Source organism: Stenella coeruleoalba, assembly GCF_951394435.1.
Source record: "Stenella coeruleoalba genome assembly, chromosome: 3".
NCBI lineage: Eukaryota > Metazoa > Chordata > Mammalia > Artiodactyla > Delphinidae > Stenella > Stenella coeruleoalba.
In genome coordinates, this window is record NC_137148.1 from 43033860 (window position 1) to 43058710 (window position 24851).

General features: G+C 35.5%; 1 protein-coding gene across 2 annotated transcripts in view; it reads right to left on the reverse strand.

The window, feature by feature from the left end:
- IL6ST (interleukin 6 cytokine family signal transducer) overlaps nucleotides 1-24851 on the reverse strand; it is a 49569-nt gene that overhangs the window by 19599 nt on the left and 5119 nt on the right. The window contains exons 2-7 of one of the 2 annotated variants that reach the window (XM_079917116.1): nucleotides 15560-15638; nucleotides 9672-9977; nucleotides 8655-8775; nucleotides 4588-4754; nucleotides 3882-4036; nucleotides 1917-2076 (exon numbers count right to left, since the gene is read on the reverse strand). In XM_079917116.1, the coding sequence (XP_079773242.1) occupies nucleotides 1917-2076; nucleotides 3882-4036; nucleotides 4588-4754; nucleotides 8655-8775; nucleotides 9672-9977; nucleotides 15560-15623 (973 nt within the window). In that variant the 5' untranslated portion in view covers nucleotides 15624-15638. Of the gene's footprint in view, nucleotides 1-1916; nucleotides 2077-3881; nucleotides 4037-4587; nucleotides 4755-8654; nucleotides 8776-9564; nucleotides 9634-9671; nucleotides 9978-15559; nucleotides 15639-24851 lie in introns of those variants that run through there. The other variant, XM_079917117.1, reaches the window with a different exon arrangement.

Below are 24851 nucleotides of genomic sequence, written 5' to 3' on the forward strand. Positions count from 1 at the left end.
ATAAATGGAGTTAAATGTAGTATAAGTTTACTACCTTATGTTGGGATGAGTCAATGTAATGGGATATTATAAAAATGAATTCACAGGATTGTTGTAATAATCACCAACCATGTGAAAAAGCACTTTACAAAACATCAAATGCTGATAATTAGGTTTTAAAAATTCAAAATTTTTATAAATATAATTGCAAAATATGGTATTCAACAGAATAAAAAAGGATCTGAATAAAATCTAAGCCGTGATGTGCTGATCATGAAGAGATAACTACAGGTGACAAAACAGAGAAAAGAGGAAAGGCAGACCAGGAAGGCTGGGGAAAAAGCTGCTGGTACAGGGAGTTCAAATAGATATATACATGAGTACAGTGCAGAGCCCCAAAAGAATAAAGAACATTAAGTTATAAAGGAAATTTTATGGGCTGGAAATGGTTCCTAACATAAAGAGGACCTAGGAGCTTCTTTCACTAATTTGAAGAAAAGCATAATCCAATGGTTCATAACTTTTTGGACACCAAATATCTCTTTGATTTGACAAGGTTATGTACCATCGCTCCAGAAAATTCACACAAGTACTAACCACAATATTTTGCCAACATTTTGAAGTAGTTCAAGAACTCCCCCAAACTGACCCAAGTACTTTTAAAGGCCCCAAGAATATCAGCTTAAGAATTCCTGACTGCGGCTTCCCTGGTGGTGCAGTGGTTGAGAATCTGCCTGCTAATGCAGGGGACATGGGTTTGATCCCTGGTCTGGGAAGATCCCACATGCCGCGGGGCAGCTGGGCCCGTGAACCACAATTACTGAGCCTGCGAGTCCAGAGCCTGTGTTCCGCAACAAAAGAGGCCGCGACACTGAGAGGCCCGTGCACTGCGATGAAGAGTGGCCCCCGCTTGCCACAACTAGAGAAAGCCCTCGCACAGAAATGAAGACCCAACACAGCCCAAAATAAATTAATTAATTAATTAATTTAAAAAAAAAGAAAAGAATTCCTGACCAAGACAAAGGGATCTGATCGAGGATTCCCAAACAAGCAATAGTAGGATTACTTTCTTTCCTGGCATTTATCAAAATGAGAGAAAATTCTTGGTGGAGAAGGGGTACTTTACTTTTCTGCCTTTGACATTCTCAATTCATGTAACTCTCATGAAACCTCTGGAAGAGCTCCATGGAAGTGAAGGGATACAGGTGGTAGGGAAGGTTTTAAAGCCATGGCTGCTGCCACTGACACCTAAAGAGGGTGACCATGATAGGAAAATGTTCCAAAAAAACCCCCAAAAAACAAAAAAAAATACTATGCCATAGGATTATTTCTTGATGGCTACAGAAGAAATTATTAACATTAGCTGCTTTGGGGAAGGAATTTGATTTTACATTGTGTATCTTTTTATGCCTTTTGGATTCTATAATAATATACACTGTATTATCATGAGAAAAAAAGGGAAAATGAAAATAAATCAACCAACCAAAATGCCAGGATGCTTTTCCAGAGGCTTATTAAGTACTGATAAAAAAGAAAAAATAAATAAAAACAATAGTACAAATATCTTTTTGATAGTGAGGGTCTAAAACACATTTTGCTAGATGGTGATTTTAATGATTCAGGATATGATTCTCTAGTTAGAGATATTTCTGGACTACTCTCCTTTAATAAAATGTTCTGGATTTACAAACCGTTAATGGTTTTCTCGTGGTATCTAAGACACTATTCCATAATTTTCTTTAATTAGGTATCAAAAAGATTTGTACTATCAATAATGCATATTAGATTTTATACTTGATATCCTTTAAGAAGTGTAAAATATCAGTTTGAATAAAATGATCACAAAATAAGAAGCAATGAGATCTGTATTATTAAAACCAGACATAATTTATAGTCAGAATTCCAATGCTTTTTTCTTCATATACTTATTTACTTACTATCTTCATATGTGATCCCACTCGCTTCTTCACTCCAGTCACTCCAAAACCCTTTACCATCTTCCTTCATACAACGAATCCTAAACACATACTCTGTAAAAGGTTTAAGGTCCTGGACAGTGAATGAAGATCGGGTAGATGCTGTATCTTCAGGAGGAATCTGAAAACAAAGCAAATTGACCAAAAAAAAAACCCCAAAGGTATTTATTATAGGTCTTCTAAACTGCCTAAGATTTTAAAAGCTAATTAATGAAATAAGACTAACAACTAATGAAAGAAGACTAATTTGACTCAAGCTCTGGAGAGAAATAAATGCAAGTGAATAAGCAGTCAAAATCAGTAAAGTTAATAGGTTTGGGAAATACAGAAACATCTATTACTAATCCTTTCATCCTTTCTTTTCTTTCTCTCTTTCTTCTATGCTCTTATAACACTCAGGGTCTCAGCAGGAAAAAGATGGAAATTCCAATTAGAATTTAATTCAAGGAGGGTTTACTATAGGAAGTATGGGCAGAGTGTAGGGAAACCTTAGATAGTATAGGCAGTACTCTGGGGCTTCTAGGTGCTACCACCTTTAGACCCAAAGGGATGAGGGGTGGTACCAGAACCTGGAAGAACAGGGTCACAAAGGGTTAACTTGAGAGGAGCAGTGACCTCAGGTTGAGACAGGAAAGCTCCAGGGAGGAAGCAGGGAAAATAAATATGCTGATCTCACTTCTCTCTCTCCTCTCTCTTGCCAGGACCCCTCCTCCCATTAGCTAGGAACTCACTAGGAAACTAGAGAGAACCAACAGATAAAGTCCATACAGGTCAGCATCTCAAGACAAAGAGTAGGGTGGAGAAGGGTACAGTGTAGATCTAGATAGGCAAAAGGAAGATATCCAGCCCAATTAAGAAAAACAAAAGCTATCTTTGTAGATAAACTTGGTTTTCAGGAAATAAAGACAGATAAGTAACAGGTTCTTTCTACCACTCTGCTCTGAGATTTCAAAACTGAATACCAAATAGGTGTCGAGTCTTTTTTGTACCAATGAATTAAGATTCTATGATATTAAAAAATATTTTGAAGAACTTCTGGTATGTATCCTCTCTGTACAATCCTCATGTACAACATGAAGCATTAATCCATTTTGGTTTGTTGCTTTTTCTGATTGTATTCTGAGCCCTTTAGATAAGTGGAATGGAGGACAGCAGTAGGAAGGTCATGGGCTCAATTCCCTTCTAAGCTCATTATTGCAACCAGAGAAACAAAGCAAAAGCATTTTGTTAGTGATAAATGGAGTTACAACAAAGAATAGTATGGGGAGCTCAATGCTATGATGATAGCCTTTTGAAAAGTTCCAAGTACTTCTTTTGCTGATATCATCATCTTTGGGTACACTGTCCTTTTCCTTTTCAGTCTTACAATCCCTTCCTCATGGGCTGGCAAACTTTCTATAAAGGGCTAGATTGTAAACATTTTAGGCTGTGGGCCAGATGGTCTCTGTTGCAACTACTCAACTCTTTCTATGTAGCACAAAAACTGTCAGACAATATGTAAACAAACGTGTGTGGCTGTGTTCCAAGAAAACTTTATTTACAAAAACAGATGACAGGCTGAATTTGGCCTGCAGATGTCATTTGCTAACTCCTGCTCTACCTTATCTGCATAATCTCTTCATTTTTACTCCTCTACTTAATCTACTTCCTGTTATTTGTGGTCCTTTCACCTCTTGTCAAAAATGCTATTCCCTAACATCCTGCATCACTTCCATATTTCACTTAAAAGCTACTGTACTGAGCAAAATTGTATTTTCTATCTGGATGTCTTCCTGTTGGTCCTTGCTTGAGATACAGATCTAGAAGAAGTGTCAAGCAAAATACTTCACATAACCAGAAACTTAAGACATTCAGAAAATGATTGGGATTTTTAGGTTAGTGGGTTGCAAGAAAGACTATTTGAATAAACAGTAACTTTCAATTTACCTGGTTCCAAGTTGAGGCATCTCTGGTCCTATATTGAATGTTATATTTCAGTCTTATAAAACTCTTAATACTTGAGTTGATCCATGTCAATTTTAAAATACTAGACAGTTCCTCTGAGTTGCTGACTGATAAATTATGTGGTGGATTGGGCTTCACTAAAAAATTAAAATAGATCCAATAGATTATAACTTCTTATACAAAGGCAAATATACTCTTTAGATTTTATTTCACAGTATTCTTTTATTCTCACCAAATGAAATAATTTCTCTAAAAGCAATGCTATGCCATACTATATTAATGGAAAGGAAAGGCTCCTAAAGAAACTCTAGTTTTTTTCCTTGTCAGTTTATTACGTGTGTTAATCTTTTCAGGTTCAGATATTAAAAGACAGTTAAGTATTTATGATATATGAAATTTTAAAAAAGAATAAAAATAGAACATGTATATTATGATTACAATGCTATAAAATGTTTGATAGTTGGACAAATACCAGAAGATAACAGTCAAAGTGAAAACAGCTGTGAGTGTGGTTGGATTATGGATATTTTTCTTTTTCCAAATTTTTTTTAATGCTGTTGATAAAGTGAATTTGTAAAAGTCACTAAGATAATAAAATAAATGCTTGTTTCTACATTAATTAAACTTAAAACTAATTTATAAACCACTGTATATTCTAATAAATTCTCAAATTTAGGTTTATAACTACCTTTATCTACAGGATCAAAATTGATATGATCTGAGGTAACCTTCCCAAGAGCATTCTCTGCTTCTACCCAGACTTCAATGTTGACAAAATACACAGGAGAATAATCAACAGTACATGAGGTGCGGGTGTCACGTTTTGCTTTACAATCATCAAACTTCTCTGTTGCCCTAAATACAAAAATGGTAGAATCAGTCATTAAAAATAGATTTGAAAAAATTAGAGTGAAAAAGGTTACTTGAAAAGAGTTTGATGAGACCCAGATTATTATAGCTTAGAATAAAAAAGTTAATTATTATAGCTTAGAATAAAAAAGTTAATTCCAATAAGTTTAGAATAAACTGTTGAACACTAAAATCAAAATTTGTTAAAAGTTCACCTGTTTTTCTTTAAAACTGAGTTTGACCTGTATCTTAAAACACAAAATTATTTTCAAAATTTTACTCCAAGAATATCACATTGAGAATGTTATGCTCTATCCCCACTGACCTTTCTCTAAAAATTATTCATTTCCTGTGATATTAGTACTGTTTCTTTCCTTTCCTGAAACAAAATCTTTATTGTACCAGCAATGTCTTTCTTTAAGCACAGTATGCTTTTTCAGAGCACAGTATGCTAGGAGGTGATAGGGTAGGGATAAGAATTTCTATCACCCCAGAAAATTCCTTCAATCCCTTTCCAGTCAAACTCTGGAAACCACTTTCTGATTTCTATCACCATAGAAAATTTCAAGTGATGTGGCTATATTTATTCACATGTTTAAATTATGTATCAATTAAGAATATTTATATATATACTTGCTATTTTTTAAAACAGAAGGATAAATCAAAACTAAACCAAAACAGGCAACTTCTAGAGCAGTGGTCCCCAACCTTTTTGGCACCAGGGACCAGTTTCGCGGAAGGCAATTTTTCCACAAACCGGGGGTGGTGGGGTGGTGGTTTCAGGATGACTCAAGCACATTACATTTATTGTGCACTTTATTTCTATTATTATTACAATAATATATAATGAAATAATTATACAACTGGAGCCCTGAGCTTGTTTTCACTTGCCACTCACTGATAGGGTTTTGATGTGAGTCTGCAAGCAGTTGATTTATTATGGTCTCTGTGCAGTCAAACCTCTCTGCTGATGATAATCTGTGTTTGCAGCCGCTCCCCAGCGCTAGCATCACTGCCTCAGCTCCACCTCAGATCATCAGGCGTTAGATTCTCATAAGGAGCTCGCAACCTAGATCCCTCACATGTGCAGTTCATAGTAGGATTTGCGCTCCTATGAGAATCTAATTCTGCTGCTCATCTGACAGGAGGTAGAGCTCAGGCGGTAATGCAAGGGGAGGGGAGCAGCTGTAAATACACATGAAGATTCGCTCGCTTGCCTGCGGCTCACCTCCTGCTGTGCAGCCCGGCTCCTAACAGGCCACAGACCTGGTCCGTGGCCTGGGGGTTGGGGACCCCTGCTCTAGAGGGAGGGAAGAAATAAGGTAAAGGACACAGGGAACAGAGACCTCTGTGAACATATCTTGTCTTAGAAGTTTGTGTGGGTTAATTTATTATTTTACACAATGAAGAAAATTCTTAAAAACGGAAAGCAAAATGAAACATATGAATTCTTGTATTGAGTTGGTGGTGTAACACACAGAAAGGAACTATTCCAAGTAACTCTAAAAGAGTAACTTAATTATGTCCTTAGTGAGAGAAAAACAACTTTAAAATTCTTTTTAGTAATCACATTGTTGGTGCTAATACTGGAATTGTTACTCTGTAGCTGTTTTGTTTACTGTGGAATAAAGCAAATGAATAATTATGTTGGTGTTGCTGGGAACTAAGGTTTTCAGCATAGAAGAAAGGCGATATAGATGTTAGATAGATGAATTAAGTAAAAACCTATAGTCTGGATTTTAAATTGGAAATACCAGTATGAATTCATGATGTATTTTATCTTAAAAACATTCTTAGTTCTTTCCACTGAGAAACCCTAGAAACAACAACCCAGTAGCAATGAGATTCCCAACACCCAGACTGTAATCTCTAAATAGTACTTCACACTAACTGGAACCATGACTACTTAGGAAATGGTTGATATTAAGATGAACCTGGAACATCATGTCACTTCAGAAATCAGGAAGCTATCAAAGACTAATGAAGCTGTGTCAAAAGGATGAGCCAATGTGAAAAGTTCCCACTAACCAAAGATGGGGCGATTTAAGTTTAAGAAGAATAATAACTGTAATGGATTAAAACACATCAAATATGTTTAAATATGAATCCATAATGAGGAGAAAAACCCCTTACATCTACCTTTGGAGGATGGTAGGGAACTAACTTATAAAACTGGTTAATAAAGGGAAAATATTAACACCATTTTGCTTCTCTTATATGAACTGTACGTCAGGGTAACCAATAGTTGATGGAGAAAAGCTTTCTTTAAGTATTTCGAGTGAAAAAAAAAAAGAAGAAAAGGATAAAATACCATTATTTTGTACCTCATATATAAATAATGATCACTGATGAATGCTCAAACCTTTAAGTGAAAAACTAATGTGAAACAACATGGTTAAATTCCAAAACCATTCTGCTGAGTCATTAATCCTTTCACAAAAAGAGCACATACTTTATGATTCCATTTATATGACATTCTGGAACAGGCAAAAGTCTATAGGGAAGAAATGAGACAAGTAGTCGCCTTGTGGAATGTGGTGAAATAGGGTGGTGGTTGGGATTGACCGGGAAGGGGCATGAGGGTGTAATAGTACAGTAGTGTTCTATATCTTGACAGGGGTTTAAGTTACACAGATGTATATGCACTAGTCAAAACTCACTGAATAATACACTTAAGATATGTAAGTATATCTTGAAAGAAAAATAAATTTTCTTCTTTTCTTTTTTGGCCACACCATGCAGCTTGCAGGATCTTAGTTCCCTGACCAGGGATCGAACCTGCGCCCCCTGCAGTGGAAGCGGGAGTCTAACCACTGGACTGCCAGCGAAGTCCCAAGAGATACTGATACATAAATTTTACCTAAAAACAAAAACGTTCCTGTTTTTGTAAACATCTAGTTAATTAATCTAATTAATGGTGTAAATGCTGAAGTGATTAAGGGTGAAGTATATAAACGTCTGTAACTCACTTTGAAATGCATTAAAAAAAGATTGGTAGATGGAGACAAAGATGCACAGATAAATAGGTATGTGATAAAGCAAATATAGTAAAATGTTAATTGTAGAATCTAGGTAATGAGTATGTATAAACGTTCACTGTAAAATTCTTTCAACTTTTCTTTATGTTTGAAAAAAAACTAATGGGGAATTTTAAAATACCTGAAACCATTGCTCAAACTTAGCATAAGAAAATCAATCAAACATTATGTGGTTGTTCCTAATGGAAGTACACATACTCCCATGAATTATTTTTGAAAAGAAAAAGAAAATCTGATTAAGATTCTAGATCTAATGGCAAGTTTTAGGAAAAAAAGGGACAGAGGAATGTATTAAATAATGTGTAACCATTATTTTAATAACTGAATTGCACAGAGAAAGAAGAGAGAGAGAGGTGGAAACTACGGGTAAGAGAGACAAAACATATGAATTGGCAATATATGGTGACTATTTACATCTTGAACAAATGTAAAAATACATACATATAGCTATGAGACAAGCGGGAAAATCTGAACACTGATTAAAAATGTGACAATATGAAAGTATTTTCAATTTCATTTAGGTATGTCATCATGTTTTTTTAAAAAGTGTCCTTATCTTTTAGATAGATGTACTAAAATATTTATGGATATGACAATATGGTGTCTAGATTTTCTTTAAAACAATCTGGGGTGGGGTATATATAAAATAAGACTGGTCATGAGCGGATCATTATTGAAGGTGGATGATGAGCACATGAGGATTTCTTACACGATTCTTTCTACTTTCATGTTTCAGATATTCTAAAATAAAAAGTTAAATAAAATGTTTAAAACTTTGCATTTAGTATTACTACTTGACAAAATAAAAATTCTAGCACCAAAGGCTAACTTAATAAATGCAATGCATAACAAATTTAAAATAACTTGCCATTCAGATTTTAAAGTGTAGTTTGTTTCCAGGTGCGTTTCCCTTCCAGGATCCCACTGACACATCATTTTCTTTCCTTCGTTCACAATGCAACTCAAATTTTTAGGTTTTTCTGGAGGCACTAAAAGGGAGAAATTAGAAATTTTCAAAAAGCTTTATATTCACAAATAACATGCAATTTATATACTACTCTAGACATTTAAAACAACCTAAATTAGATAGAATAAAACAAACCCAAGAAAAAAGGACATAATGAAAGACTGGTGATTAAAAAATTAATTTCTTTTCTATTTAAATTCAAATCTTTTAGATAGTAACATACATTTTCTATCATAATTATCATCAATAGGTATGTTTCAAATTAATTTTCTACACAAAATCAACTTTCATTTATAGCTGGACATTATCAACTGACTTCTCCATTAAATGTATTTTAAAATAATATTTGAATGTTAGGAAGAGGCAATTAAATAGAAGCAAAAATGATTCATTTATATTTCTCTCCCTATTGCCTTCCCAAACTCTGCTGCAGGAAAAGCAAATGCCAAAATTATAGTTTTAGGTGATCCACAAATTTGGTAATCCATTCTTGGATCATACTAAGTTTACTTATTTGCCTCAACATGGAAGAAGGACTCTCTCCAGTATTTATTCACCTTCTTCAGGTAGTTGCTTTACACTGCACTTTCTCAGCAACTAAGGGAAATTGAAACTTACTATGAATACAGTCACAGATTTCAATTCAACATTTTTTGGGGGTGTCTAATGTCAAAATAATTTTCCAGAAAACTGACAGATACTTGGCTTTCAGGAAAAATATAAAACTTGTGTTACTCTTTAGGTTTTTTGTATATTTGTAATGCAAATGCAGTTCTACTTCTAAGCTCATTAAAAAAAGTCCAAAACTCACTGAGCTGACAGTTTCTGCATTTCATAAGACCAATAGACAACAGACATTAAAGTTGTAATTCAACAGTCATGACAAAGTCTGAAATGAGAAAAAAGTAAAACACTTACGGCCTGAAATTATTCTGATTCCATAAACATTCTGATCAATTTGTCCAAATGTGCGAATGTTGCAAGTGAGTTGAATATTTAATAAAGATATATCTGTAAATGTGACACTAGATGCTGTTCTGTTTATGACAGTATATTGTTCAAAAGGAACAATAACATGGTTTGTTTTCCAGAAAATGTAATTAGCATTCACATGAAAATAATCCATACATTTTTCCTTTAGCACACAAACTGCTGTGAAATTAGAACCAAGTTGTACAACTGAAGATTCAGGGTGGATATGACCACATGGATCTAGAAGTTCTCCTGAAAAGGAACAATAACAGAAAATATAAAAATGGACTGAACTTTTCTGGTACAAAATGATATTCTGTATCAATGCAGTTCCTCAATCTTCATTAAAATATCTCTAAAGACACAAAAAAAGAAGAAACACTGTGAAATTTAATATGATCAGCACTTAATGTCTAAATTTGTAAAGAAATATACAAATTATATGGCAGATGGAGCTGGATTTAAAAAAAAAAACCTATGCAATCTTCAGCCCTTTTTATAATATTTTAACTTTGTTTAGGAAACAGTTTGCCTGCAGCATGATTCATATTTGCTCTGCCCCCAATCCTGTTTCTAGATTCAGACCCAGTGTCTAAATTAGACTCTCCAGAAGACAGGCAGTGGTCTCTGCTCTTCATCAGTCCTGAATTCCTTTGGAGGTGCGAATGGGGGCATGGAAAGATAGTCTACATTGTTCATGTATCAAAATCAGACAAAAAGGAAAGAGCAAGGGAGCAGTAAGAAACAGAAAGACTAGAATAAGATGGCCAAATACATTGGTTTTCACAATAAGTATATGGGATAAAATCTCATATTAAAAAACAAAAAATTAAATTGTATAAAAAAATAAAATACAACCATATGCTTCATCTATCACCTACTCCATGTTGATGACATCTAAACCCCTGTCTCTGGCTCTAACTTCCTAAGTTTTCAATGGCTTATAAGACATCCACCTGAGATATTCTGTAAGTACTTTAAAATGAACATGTCTAAAGCTATATGCATCATAGTCCCTTCCAAATTTATTCTTTCTTATTCTTATTTCTCTACCTCTGCTAACAACACCACTCCCATCCAGCCATCTAGGCCGGATAACCTTTAGTCCCCTCTCTCTAATTAGCCTCCTCCCCTGAGTCTTCTGTATTCTTAGTATGTATATCAACCTCTTCTCATCAACCCTATTTTGGCTTCTGGTGCTTAGGCCATCATATTATACCACAGTCTGATCTCCTTCTAGTTTATCTTACATACAGCTGCCAGAGTTACTGTTCAAAAATGAATATGCCATTTCCCTATTTTAAATTATTTAATGGCTATCTAGTACGATCAAAATAAAATCCTAAAATATTTGGCATGATTCTATTCTCTTTCTCTGTTCTCACTGTCTAGAAACTTAAGGCAGCTTTCTCTGGTGAATGCCATTTACCAATGGGATTTGAAGTTCTATCTGAGCTTCAATTTCTTCACTTGGAAAATGAAGTTAATAATGCTATCTTTTTTTTAAAATTTATTTTTATTTATTTATTTTTAACATCTTTATTGGAGTAAATTGCTTTACAATGGCGTGTTAGTTTCTGCTTTATAACAAAGTGAATCAGTTATACATACACATATCTCATATCTCTTCCCTCTTGCGTCTCCCTCCCCCCCACCCTCCCTAATAATGGCTATCTTGAAAAGATTTTTGAGATTAGAAATTAGTTATGTAAAGAACCTACTACAATGCCTGGTATTCAACAGGCCTCCAATAAATGGTAGCCTATCATCATTACTACTACTCTCCAGACACAAGTAATCTAGTCACATTGATGGGGTCTGGAAGGGTCTCTTAGAGGTGACTGGTTCTAGCGGTTAAGGTAGAAGACATACAGAATCAGAGAATTACGAAACTGAGAAAAACCTTGGAGATCATTTACTTCAACCCTTTATTTTATAAAGAACACTGAGATACTTTTACCGAGTCAACCTCAAGTACCAGGCAGATTCTTTCAATTCCCAACTTGGTCCCAAGTTAGACTGCACAAAGGATAAAACTACTTTAAAAAGCTAAACAATTATCTTCTTATTCCATATCTCTCATAAAACCCATAAGGCCCAGAGTCAGAATGTTTATTTCTTTGTTTCAAAACCTGTGATGTGGCCTATTTACATGACCTTGCCATTATTTATACATGTCTATGGCAAGTCCCAGTGCACAAACTACTCTAAATTTCTATCTGTGGCATACTAATAAGTTACCTTGTGATACTGAGCCAGTCCTTAAAACTCCCTTGACCTTACTTTATTCCTTGGTAAAATCATTCCTGTTTTAATTTCTCTATAATATTTAGAGGGAACAGTACCTATGAAATATATACTTCAGAGTACTAAAGAACGTTAAGACATAACCAGAGACTAAATAACAATTTTTAATCACATGGAATAAGAGAAATACTAGAAATGGGCAAATGTTCCAGTTTTCAAAGTGAAACACAGGCTCACTAAAACCACCCCATACCAAACTAAACTCATTTTTATAGGACTATTAGGCTACTTGAGATCAAATTTTAAAAAGAGTATTTTAATTTAAATAAAGGTATTTAATAAAGTTAGTTGGGATATTCATGTAGACAAGATGAAGAACTGTGGATTAGAATATACTATAACAGATATTAGGGGCTTTCCTGGTGGTGCAGTGGTTAAGAATCTGCCTGCCACTGCAAGGGACACGGGTTCGAGCCCTAGTCCGGGAAGATCCCACATGTTGTGGAGCAACTAAGCCCATGTGCCACAACTACTAAGCCTGCGCTCTAGAGCCCATGCGCCACAACTACTGAAGCCCGTGCACCTTAGAGCCCGTGCTCCACAACAAGAGAAGCCACCACAATGAGAAGCCCATGCACCGCAATGAAGAGTAGCCCCCACTCGCTGCAACTAGACAAAGCCCGCGCGCAGCAATGAAGACCCAATGAGGTCAAAAATAAAATAAATAAATTTATAAAAAAAACAAAAACAAAACAGATATTAGAATGAACATTATGAAACGGCTGATATTTAGCTATTCTTGTTCTACAAAACAGAAATTTCATAGCTTCAAACTAATAGATTTTTAATTGGTTAATTACTCATACATAAAAAAATCACTGACTAAAAATGTCAATGAGAGGGAGACTTAAGTAGTAAGCTGAAGTGCCTGCCCTCAGTCCTTGGGGCAGACTGTATTTTCCAACGAAGGTCATACCTATATATGTATCCCATTGAACATGCTCAGCTTACAAAGTGACTGATACTCCTTCTACAAAGAATGGGGTCTGTATTCCCCTCCTGTCCTCAGATCTGTAAGGGTGCTTATGCCTGCTCCAGCCAACAGAGTGTGCTAAGTGACTTCCAAGGCTAGATCATCAAAAAAATACAACTTCTGACTAGCTCTCTTTTCCTCTTGGGACATTTGCCCTTGGAACCCAGCCACATGCAAGGAAGCCAAGGGCACGTGGAGACCACGTGTGGTGTTCTGGCCAAGCGCCCCAGCAAAGCCCTCAGTCTACAGCCAGCATCAATATCAGACATATAAGTAAATGAGCCTTCAGATGATTCCAGCCCCCAATCTTTGAATATTTTAGCTGAGGCCCCAGATATCAGAGCAAAGAATCAGTCTGACTGTGCCTGTCTGTATTCCTGACCCACATAAACCATGAGAAATAATAAGTAATGTCATTTTAAGGCATGAAGTTTTAGAGTAATCTGTGTGGCAGTAATAGATAATGTAGTCCTGTTATTTTCAACATTTTTATCAACAACTTGGGGAAAAACAGAGAGAGAGACAGAGAGAGAGACACACACACATATTTATCAAATCAGCAAGGGACAAGACTATAATGGATTGCCAACAATTTGGATGATAACATTAGGATTCAAAATTATGTTGAAAGATTAGACTGATAGGCTAATGGATTTTGCAAGAGAGAAAATTATCTCCTAATTAGGTTGATAAGAAATAAATATATGAGGAAGAAATGGCTTAAAAGGTAACTCATGTGAAAATGATCTGAGAGGGCTTCCCTGATGGTGCAGTGGTTAAGAATCCGCCTGCCAACGCAGGGGACACGGGTTTGAGCCCTGGTCCGGGAAGATCCCACATGCTGTGGAGCAACTAAGCCCGTGCACCACAACTACTGAGCCTGTGCTCTAGAGCCTGTGAGCCACAGCTACTGAGCCTGTGTGCCACAGCTACTGAAGCCTGTGTGCCTAGAGCCCGTGCTCCGCAACAAGAGAAGCCACCGCAATGAGAAGCCCACGCACCGCAACGAAGAGTAGCCCCCGCTTGCTGCAACTAGAGAAAGCCCGCGTGCAGCGACAAACACCCAATGCAGCCAAAAATAAATCAAGTTAAAAAAAAAAAGATGTGAGAATTTTCACTGACTGGTAGGTAGCTTACCATGAAACTATGGTGTATCTTAGTGGGCAAAAAACTATGTTGCTTTAATAAAAATGATGTTCAGATCAAAGTAAGTAATAAAATCACTATATTCAGACCATGTCTAATTCTGATACATTTATTTTTTTCTTAAGTGCATTTTATTCAATAATAATAATAAAATAATAAATATATAAAATAATAATACATTATTACTATCCTTTTTATAATTCTTACTGTGGGCCAGGCACTGCTCAAATGCCTTCTGTGTATTAATTAACTCATTTAATTCTCACAATAACCCTAGGAGTTAGGGACCATTATTATCCCCATCTTACAGATCAGGAAACTGAGACACAGATTAAGTGAATGGCTAAAGTTTCATAGTTGGTAAGTAGGAGAGGTGGGATGGTATTATATTTTAAATGTGATATGGGAAACTAAGAGAAGAGTCAGGAGGGTAATCAGCACATATAGATTGGAAGCCAAGTCCTATAGAAGAATAATTAGGTAAATTTAGTTTGGGGAAGAGAGGGGTTACAGACACAGGAAAGCAGTCCTTCAATACTTGAAGAGTTGAACATGGGAAAGGAATGTGGGCCTACTATAGAAGGATTTCTAGGATTAATGAGAAAAAGTTACAAGGAAGAAAATTTGGGTTCAAGACTAAGGAAAGACTTAAATAAGGAAAAATTTCAACATAAGGTTTGTATCATTTCAACTGTTTAAAAAGAGGCTGCATTCTTGAACTTGAAGAGGGTTTGACTTAGAGCAGTGCTTCTCAAACTATCTGTGGTGAAGGATCAGTTTAGGTTTTCTTCTCCCAATCTTTCACAAACTTATACTTTTGTTTTATATTAATGTTCAATGGGACAAGTCCACTGATCACATGCTTGGATGTTACGGCTATGTCAAATTGTTAAAAGAGTTTCTAAACATTTATTCTTAATTTCTGTACTCATCTCATTGTGGACCAAAAACAACCAGTTCTCAGACAGGCTGTGGTCTAGTATGAGCAGTATTGCTCTAGGTGACCTCTTTTTTCTGTTATCACAATCACACTGCTGCTCAGTGACACCTTTGGAGTGAAGTGCTAAAAGTTAACAAATTTCCTACTTCTTTATTTATAAAAACAAACAAAATAAACCCTTTTTTTCCTTCTCTACATTAAAGTTACTGTTAGTATAGCTAAACAGGATTTAAGATTACTGAGTAATTGAGTGTTTCAACTCAAATTATACAAATTATAATTTATCAAGAGTATTTTTTACTTCTTAAATTCATTTTTAAGACAACATCATTCTCTCAATAATGATCCTAGAAAGAATAAATATATAAGCATAATTAATTATTCAACATGAGCTTAGTTATATAATTATACAAAAATACACAAACCTAATTTGTGGGGTTGGGAGGTAGGATATTTCATGAACCTTACCTACAGATTCAGTGGTGAGGAAAATAAACAAGGCTTGCACTATCCAAGTTTGCAATGTCAACATCTTGCATAGATATTTCTGTAAAAGACACATGTAATATTATTTTAAATATTTTTACTCTTACTACACATAATAAATTCAGACACAATTTCTAAAGCTCTTTTGTTTCCACTGTATAGCTGTTTTCTAAAAGGTGGTAAAATTCTTATGAGAATGCAGAAAACAAGTTGAAGTCTTCAGAATATTTTTCTTTATTCCCACTAAAGTTATGGCTACATAAAATATTACTGGGAAACAATTTATACTTTAAGGTTAATTAAAAGAGCAATTCTGTTTCCGTATTATGAAGTCTTGCACTATTAGTAAATACTCTGTGAGACTGAGAGCTTCAGAGAGACAAAATTCTACATGGCAAAACCCAGCATTAGCAACTTCAAAAGATAATCGACAAAATGGGGGAAAGAGTTTTTGTAATTCATAGCCTGACCAAAAATATCTCCTGACATATGAAGAATGCCTACAAATCACTAAAAAAATTCCAACACCTCATCTTGCCTTTTTAGAAGAAAACAGGCAAGATGAGCTGAACAGGCAGTTTATAGAGAAGGAAATACAAGTAACTCAAACATATGAAATGATACTTTCAACCTCACTCATAGTGAGATACAAATTAAAACAACCCAGATAGGAATGCAAGATGATACACTTTGGAAAACAATGTGGCAGTTCTTTACCAAGTTAAAAGCACATGATAAGCCTCAGCATTGACACTGACAATTATATGAAGTTCAAAAACAGGCTAACTTAATCTATGGGGATAGGTCAGAACAGTGGTTCTCTTTTGGAGGGAAGGTGGTGGGAGGACAGAAGGGAGCATTCTGGGATACTGAACATGAGCCGTACACTTATGATTTGTGAACTTTATTGTATGTAAGTCGTAGTTAGTAAAAATAATAAAACAAACAAAACTACTGCAATATCATTCTCACCTTGAATACTGGCAAAAATATAAAAACTAAAAAGTTACCAACAGTGTTATGAGAATATGACATAAAGGCATTCTCATACACTGCCAGTTATAAACTGGCATAACCTTCCCATCAAATTGTACACCTAAAACTATGAATTTTATTGTTTGTAAATGAGACCTCAATTAAAAACAAAAACCCTACCCAGACAAGGTGTATGGCCAATTTTGCACTATCAGTCAAAATTAAAGTACATGTACGTTTGAATCTAATGATTCTACTTCTAGTATGTTATCCTATGAATATGAGCAAAACAACACATGTACAAGGTTATTCACTACAGCATTCTTTTTTTTTTTTTTCTTTTGCGGTATGTGGGCCTCTCACTGTTGTGGCCTCTCCCGTTGCGGAGCACAGGCTCCGGACGCGCAGGCTCAGCGGCCATGGCTCACGGGCCCAGCCGCTCCGCGGCATGTGGGATCTTCCCGGACCGGGGCACGAACCCGTGTCCCCTGCATCGGCAGGCGGACTCTCAGCCACTGCGCCACCAGGGAAGCCCTACAGCATTCTTTTTAATAGTAAAAGGCTGAAGCAACCTAAATGTTCATGAATAAGGGACTAGGTAAATTATGGCATATCCAAACACAGTATACACGTAGTCATTAAAAAAATGTACAGATATAGAATCATATCTAAAATACATTGCTACGGTACACAACAGTGTATTTGTTATTTATGGGCAAAAACACAACAAAAAAGGCAAAACATATACTCATTTCCTTATATGTGCATAAAACATCTCTAGAAGGATAAAAATTCAAATACTGGCTGTTTGAGACACTAGAGTGGGAGGGAGATTCTACAGTGTGCTCTTTATACCTTTTCCAATGTTGTACCCTGTGGCTTCAGTACTTAGAAAATAGAAAATAAATATAATTTAAATAAAAAGTACTTAATGTGTATCTCTCCAAGATAAAACTACTAACTTCTTGATGAGGGCTTCATAGTACTACACGTGAAACATAGTATTATTTTACAAAATATAAATACTTTTATACTCCCTAACCAGGTAACAGTCACTCTATAACAAAATAATTTGATAATGAATTGCTTAGACTGTCTCAGGTAAAGCTATAAAAGAACTAAGGTGCAGGATGCATTTTCCTCCACCTATTTTATTCCTTACTTCCCAACTTTAAATAGTCCCAGAGTCGAAAAATCTACCACATCATTCAACTGTTCATCAAAACAACAGAACAGAGAAATATCTGAGCATGTTGGTAGAGTGGTATGTGGTCATGTCATCCTGACCACCTACCTTACCAAGTACCTCGTTCACACTGTAGAGAGGTTTCTTTATAGTTCTGAAAACTGGCAATCTTTCTATTTATGTACTATAGTCTTATAACAAAACTCTGAAACAAGAAGTCCCATGAAAGTATTTATGATTACTTCAAAGCAATTAGATTTATGTGAGCAGTGCCATGAAACACAAGTAAAAGGAAAACAGGCAAAGGTAGGTTTCGCATTTTAACAGTTAGAAAGTAATGTTTCCTAATTTTTAAAGGATTGTCATTGAAATGTGATAAAGGAACATCTATTAAGGAACTTGATATCATAGTCCAAACCTAAGAGATGGAGACACAATAGTATTGATACTATCTAAAATATTATATGCAATACAGTCCACTTCATTTGGGGGCTTATCTTGTTTTAAAATTGATTGAATTGATAGTACTCTGCTTATTTTTCCCCTTTCATTCTGTTGACAGCAAATAATCAATTTAAAATTCTATTATTAGCACTATCCTTTCTCCTCATCTCTTGCAGAATATTCTATGCATATATTATAAGCACATACTGTATATATTGATTTTCCTTGAAATTTGCATGTTATTTTGCAAGGTTCTATGAAGCCAAAACATGACCACTAACCACAGATACAGGAAAGGATTTTTTCAAGAACTGAGCAGTTGTTCTACAACAGCAATTCCTCAACTATGGTGGTTTCAATATGGTAATGTGTTGAAAGGAGGCCTAAGGTGCATCATAAATAATTCACTACTATTAATGTTAAAGTAACAAAGTTTATGGATGATTTAGCTAAAAAATTAGAACAAATCCAAAGCTATCCTTATAGCTGTTCATTCTTACTTTAATTTCCATGGATGTTTTAAGTGGGAGAAAAAGTAGTGGAGTTTAATTGATAAATATTTAATAGTTTAACCCTTTATAAATTATTTTTATTCCTATGGATTGTGATTTTTGAGTTTTTTCCCTTTTAATTTGATAAAAAATTAGGATAGAATGAAAAAGAATAATAAATTTAGATTTACACTGCATGTGAGGAAGACTGTCAGTATAAACTTTATTACTATAGAAACAGTACTACTATAACTATAGAATAGTAGATGAATTACGACTGCCAAATAGAAGGCAAAGTAATATTTGTTGAATAAATAAGCTGAGCAGGGATCAGGATGGGGAAATTTCAATATGGTACCTTTTACATCATGTCATACACAGTAGTGTTATTATGGATAAATTCGCAAAAAGTCAGTCATGCCTACATTAACTGATTATCAAATTAATTATTTAAAAAGTTATCCAACTCTGTTTTATTCCATTAGTACTAATCATGACTTCATAATAACTAATACTTGTATACTATTTCACATTACACAAACTGCTTTCATGTAAATTATTTCACTTGATTCTCCTAATATCCTAGAGAAGCAGGTGGATAGGGTAGGGATCATTATTTTATTATTTTTTTAAAGGTTTTTTTTTTTTTTTTTTTACAGTAGTTTTAAGTTTACAACAAAATTGAAAGGAAGGTAAGGAGATTTCCCACAGACCCTCTGTCCCCACACATATATAGCCTCTTGCATTATTAACATCACTTCTCACCAGAATGGTACATTTCACCAAGGATGAACCTACATTGACACTCTATAGTCACCTAAAATCTCTAGCTTACTTTAGGGTTCACTCTTGGAATTGTACATTCTTGGGTTTGGAAAGGCAGGGATTAATTATTGGAACTTTACAAAAGAAAAAACAAAAATTCAGACAGGGTAAGGTACTTACCCAAATCACAAAATTAGTAAGTGAAAGAGCAGGGATCTGAAACTAGAGCAGGGATTTGAAACTAAGTCTTCTGCTTCTAAATATCATACTCTTACTCTTTTCATTGGGTCTCACTGTAGAGAGGAGAGTCTTGTTTAGAAAGACGGTTTTGACAATATATTTTATATGTGTACTTAAATTCCTGCCACCTACTGGTCTTTCAGGTTTTGAGAAAGCATCTCATTTTAGATATCTTCTGAGTTTCAGTATAAAGCACTCCCATAAACACTTGTATAAGAGTATTCAAGTATCCTAGTGTAGTTTTGCTACGTGCTTGGAAACATTATTGGCTCCCTCATGCTTAATCCAAACCTCCTTGATATCCATGTATGTCACAGACATGTGAAAGGAACATTTTGTTGAATCTGACAAAAGCAGTTAAAGCAAATCTTACACAAAATCATACCTTTTGTCTTACACTAGCAGTAAGTTAAGGCTACTGACTCCTCAACTGCCAAATTATTATATGCACACAGACGTAAAAATTCACTTTAAAATCTGCTCAGTATTAGGTTAAATTCTAGCATAAGGAGAGGTCATTCCTCTTTGAAATGTAACAAGATAACTTCAAACTCAGATAAGGAATTGAATCCCCCACTATTGTTTCACACACGTTAAACCTTTGATATAATTTAATAACATATAAGAAATTTAATCTATAACAAGGATATTTTTAAATGCAAAGAAAATACATAATTATTTTAAAACTTTCAAATGAACAGGAATTGACAATATGTCACGTGAAAATCCCCTATAATCCCATCAAGGTAACTGTGAACAATTTGGTGTATAATCTTACAAAAGTTTCTATGTGTATAACTTTATATTGTATAAATATATACTTTATCAGTCTACAAAAATGGGATCACAAAAATGTTCTGTAACTTTTTTTCCCTTAACACTACGTATTGGACATCTTTCTAAGTCAGTACATAAAGATAAATTCCTTGTAGTCTTTGCTCAAATTCACCTTCTCATACAAGTCTTTTCTGACTAGCCTATATTGCATATCCTCCCTTTCCTGTTTTTTCTCACTAGCACTTAACCTTCTAAAATAGGCTGGCAAACATTTCTTGTAAAGGGCCAGATAATAAATATTTTAGGCTTTGTGGGCCTTCAGGTCTCTGTGGCAACTAACTAGTAAACTCTGTTTTTGGAGTGCAAAAGCAGTCAGTGACAGTATGTAAACAAACTGGCATGGCTGAGTTCCAATAAAACTTTATTTATAAAAAGGGAATGCATGCTGGATTTAGTCTGCAGACCATTGTTTGCCAATCCCTGTTCTAAAATACTATTTAATTAACTTATTTTGCTTATAGTCTGTTATGGGTTGAGTTGTGTCCCCGCAAAAGATATGTTGAAGTCCTAACCCCCAGTACCTCAAAATGTGATCCTGTTTGGAAATAAATCTGTTACAGATGTAATCAGATGTTAAGATGTCATACTGGGGGGCTTCCCTGGTGGCACAGTGGTTAAGAATCCACCTATCAATGCAGGGGACACGGGTTTGAGCCCTGGTCTGGGAAGATCCCACATGCCGTGGAGCAACTAAGGCTGTGTGCCACAACTGCTGAGCCTGCGCTCCACAACTACTGAGCCCACAAGCCACAACTACTGAAGCCCGCGTGTAGAGCCCATGCTCCACAACAAGAAAAGCCACCCCAATGAGAAGCCCATGCACCACAACGAAGAGTACCCCTGCTCACAACAACTAGAGAAAGCCCGCGCACAGCAACAAAGACCCAATGCAGCCAAAAATAAATAAATAAATAAATTTATTAAAAAAAAAAAAGAAAAAGATGTCATACTGGAGTAGGGTGGGGCCCTACTACTATATGACTGGTGTCTGCTATGAGACAGAAATACACAGCAAGAATGCCATGTGACAACAGAGGCAGAGATTAGAATGATGCAGCTGTAAGCCAAGGTATGTCAAGGACTATCAGCTACTACCAGAAGTTATGAAGAGGCAAAGGATTCTATCCAGAGTCTCAGAAGGACTTTTGGTCTCCAGAAACTTAAAAGAATAAATTTGTTTTAAGTTTGTGGTACTCTGTTATACCAGCCCTAGGAAACTAATACACTGTTGGTGTCCCCAAAATAGAATGTGAGCAGATGAAGTAGGAAATTTTGTATGTTTTGCTCCTTGCTATATTTCTAGTATCTAAAATCATACCTAGCACAGTTTAATTTGGGTCTTTTTCATATCTTCCATAACTCTACTTTTTGAACATATAGAACACAGTTATGGCAACTGCTTTAGTGTCTTTGATAATTATAATATGTGTCAGCTTTCGGTTAGTTTTGATTAACTGAATTTTCTCTAATACATATATTTTCATGGTTCTTTGCATACCTGGTAATTTTTGATTAAATGTCAGACACTGTGAATTTTACCTTGTTGCGTGTTGGATACTTCTGTATTCCTATTAAAGATTCTTGAACACAGAATCCTGTCCTGTTCCAGGACAAAGTTAACTTACTTGAAAACAATCTGATCCTTTCAGGTCTTGCTTTTAAAGATAAGTTGGGTGGGATTGGAGCAGTGCTTATTCTGGGACTAATTATTCCCTACTACTGACACAAGACCCTTCTGTGTACTCTATCCAATGTCTCATGAATCAAGATGGTTTCCAATCTGGCTGGTGAGGACAGGCACAATTCCTAACTAACCCTGTGGAATCATTAAGCACTGTTACCTCTAATCCTTTCATGAGCTTCTTTCTCAGCAGTTTCTTTTTTGTTGTTGTTTTTTTGTTTGCTTTGTTTTGGCTGCGCCTCATAGCATGTGGGATCTTAGTTCCCTGAACAGGGATCGAACCCACACCTGATGCAGTGGAAGTGTGGAGTCTCAATCACTAGACTGCCAGGGAAGTCTCGGTAGTTTCTTTATATGCATGCACTCAGCTAAATAACTGAAGGGGACTCTGAAGCTTTCAAGAATTCTGTTGTTTCAAGAGTTTCAAGATTCTCCAGTATTCTCTCCAGTATTCTCCAGTACTCTTCAAAGAGTATCCACTGAGCTTAGCCTAGATTTCCCCAACCTCTGACATGGTTTGGAAACTCTCTCAAGGTAGTACGCTAGTTCAATCATAGGATCTACCTCATTTGTTTCCCATCTCACAAGATCATTGCCTTTCATCATCCAGTGTCCAGTGTCTTGATTATCACTGTTTTATGTATTTTTTCTGTTTTATGGTTGTTTCAGACATGAGGGTAAACCTTATCCTTGTTTCCCCGTTTCGGCCAGAAGTTGCAGAGTCATTTGGATAACAAATCAAACAAGGATTACACAAGAAAACTATTGTCAAACTATTATGAATTGGTGTGAAAAAACCTAAATAAAGCATTTGCAAATTTGTTCTAGCAATGTATTTAAAAGAAAAAAAAAGCCATAAATACTAACAAGTATTTTGCCTAAAAATACAAGTATGGTTCAACATGAGAAAAGATACCAATGTTATCCACTATATTTTCTAATAGATTAAAGACAAAAATAACACAATCATTCCACTAGATGCTTGAAAAGCATCTGATAATATTCAACAACTGTTCAGCTACAATTTTTAAATAACAACAAAGTATTAGAAAACTAGACTGAAAGAGACCATCTTTATATTCATGAAGTAGATAAGAGGATGGACTCTGTAATCAGACTGCCTGTATTCAATCCCAGCTCCTCTATTTTTTGTAAAACATCTTAGGCAAGTTATTTAATATCCCTAATTTTCATTTTCCTTATCTGTAAAATAAGGATAACCCCACGACCTACTTTCGTAGGACTTCTGTCAAGATTAAATAAGGCAGAGGGGGGCTTCCCTGGTGGCGCAGTGGTTGAGAGTCCGCCTGCCGATGCACGGGACACGGGTTCGAGCCCCAGTCTGGGAAGATCCCACATGCCGCGGAGTGGCTGGGCCCGTGAGCCATGGCCACTGAGCCTGCACATCTGGAGCCTGTGCTCCGCCACGGGAGAGGCCACAACAGTGAGAAGCCCGCGCACCGCAAAAAAAAAAAAGTCAGGGGAGGGGAGAGGGTAAGCTGGGACAAAGCGAGAGAGTGGCATGGACATATATACACTACCAAATGTAAAACAGATAGCTAGTGGGAAGCAGCCACATAGCATAGGGAGATCAGCTCGGTGCTTTGTGACCACCTAGAGGGGTGGGATAGGGAGGGTGGGAGGGAGACACAAGAGGGAGGAGATATGGGGATATATGTATATGTATAGCTGATTCACTTTGTTATAAAGCAGAAACTAACACACCATTGTAAAGCAATTATACTCCAACAAAGATGTTAAAAAAAAAAGATTAAATAAGTCAGTATACACCTAGTGCAGTGTAGTATACATCTGCTGCATACTACATACTCAGTAAATGCTAACAGCTGTTATCAGTGCAGCTCTTGGTGTTGCTGCCACAGTACTTTATCAGAAACCTATAGTAAACATCATATTTAAAGATAAAAATTAGAGGCATTCCTATTAAGGTCAGGATTCAAACAAGATGCTTGATGTCATCACTTATTCAACATTGTTCTAGAAGGCTTAAACAAAAATATAATAAACAAAAAACAAGATACAAAAATGGAAAAAGAAAAACTTGTAGATGATATGAAAACAAAAAGAATCAAATAACAAACTATTAGAACCACTGAGAGTTTAACATAACAGCTGAACAAAAGATCACCAAAAAACCCCTCTCTCGGCAATAACCAGTTAGAAAATGTAATAGAAAAAAATCCTATTGACAATAGCATCAAAAACTAAACTATATCTAGGAAAAACAATTAAATCAGAACAATGCAAATAGTTTATGGAGAAAACTATAAAACTTTACTAAAAAGTTCATTAGTAAGACTTAAATATCATGGAACAAATATATATATATATAGAGAGAGAGAGAGAGAGAGAGAGAGAGAGAGAGAGAGAGGGAGAGAGGGAGAGAGGGAGAGAGGGAGAGAGAGGGAGAGAGATCAGTTCTTCACAAATTTATATATCAATGCAATACAATTTTAATCTAAATTGCAAAGTGGTTTACTTTACAAACCAATTTAAAATTTCACATAAAATATTAGAAAATGGCCCAAAGCCAATTTTCAAAAAGAAAAAACAGAATACTTGATGTACCATCTATTAAGATATACTATCAAGTTATAGTAATTAAAACATGGCATTGGCATAGGAATAGAAAAT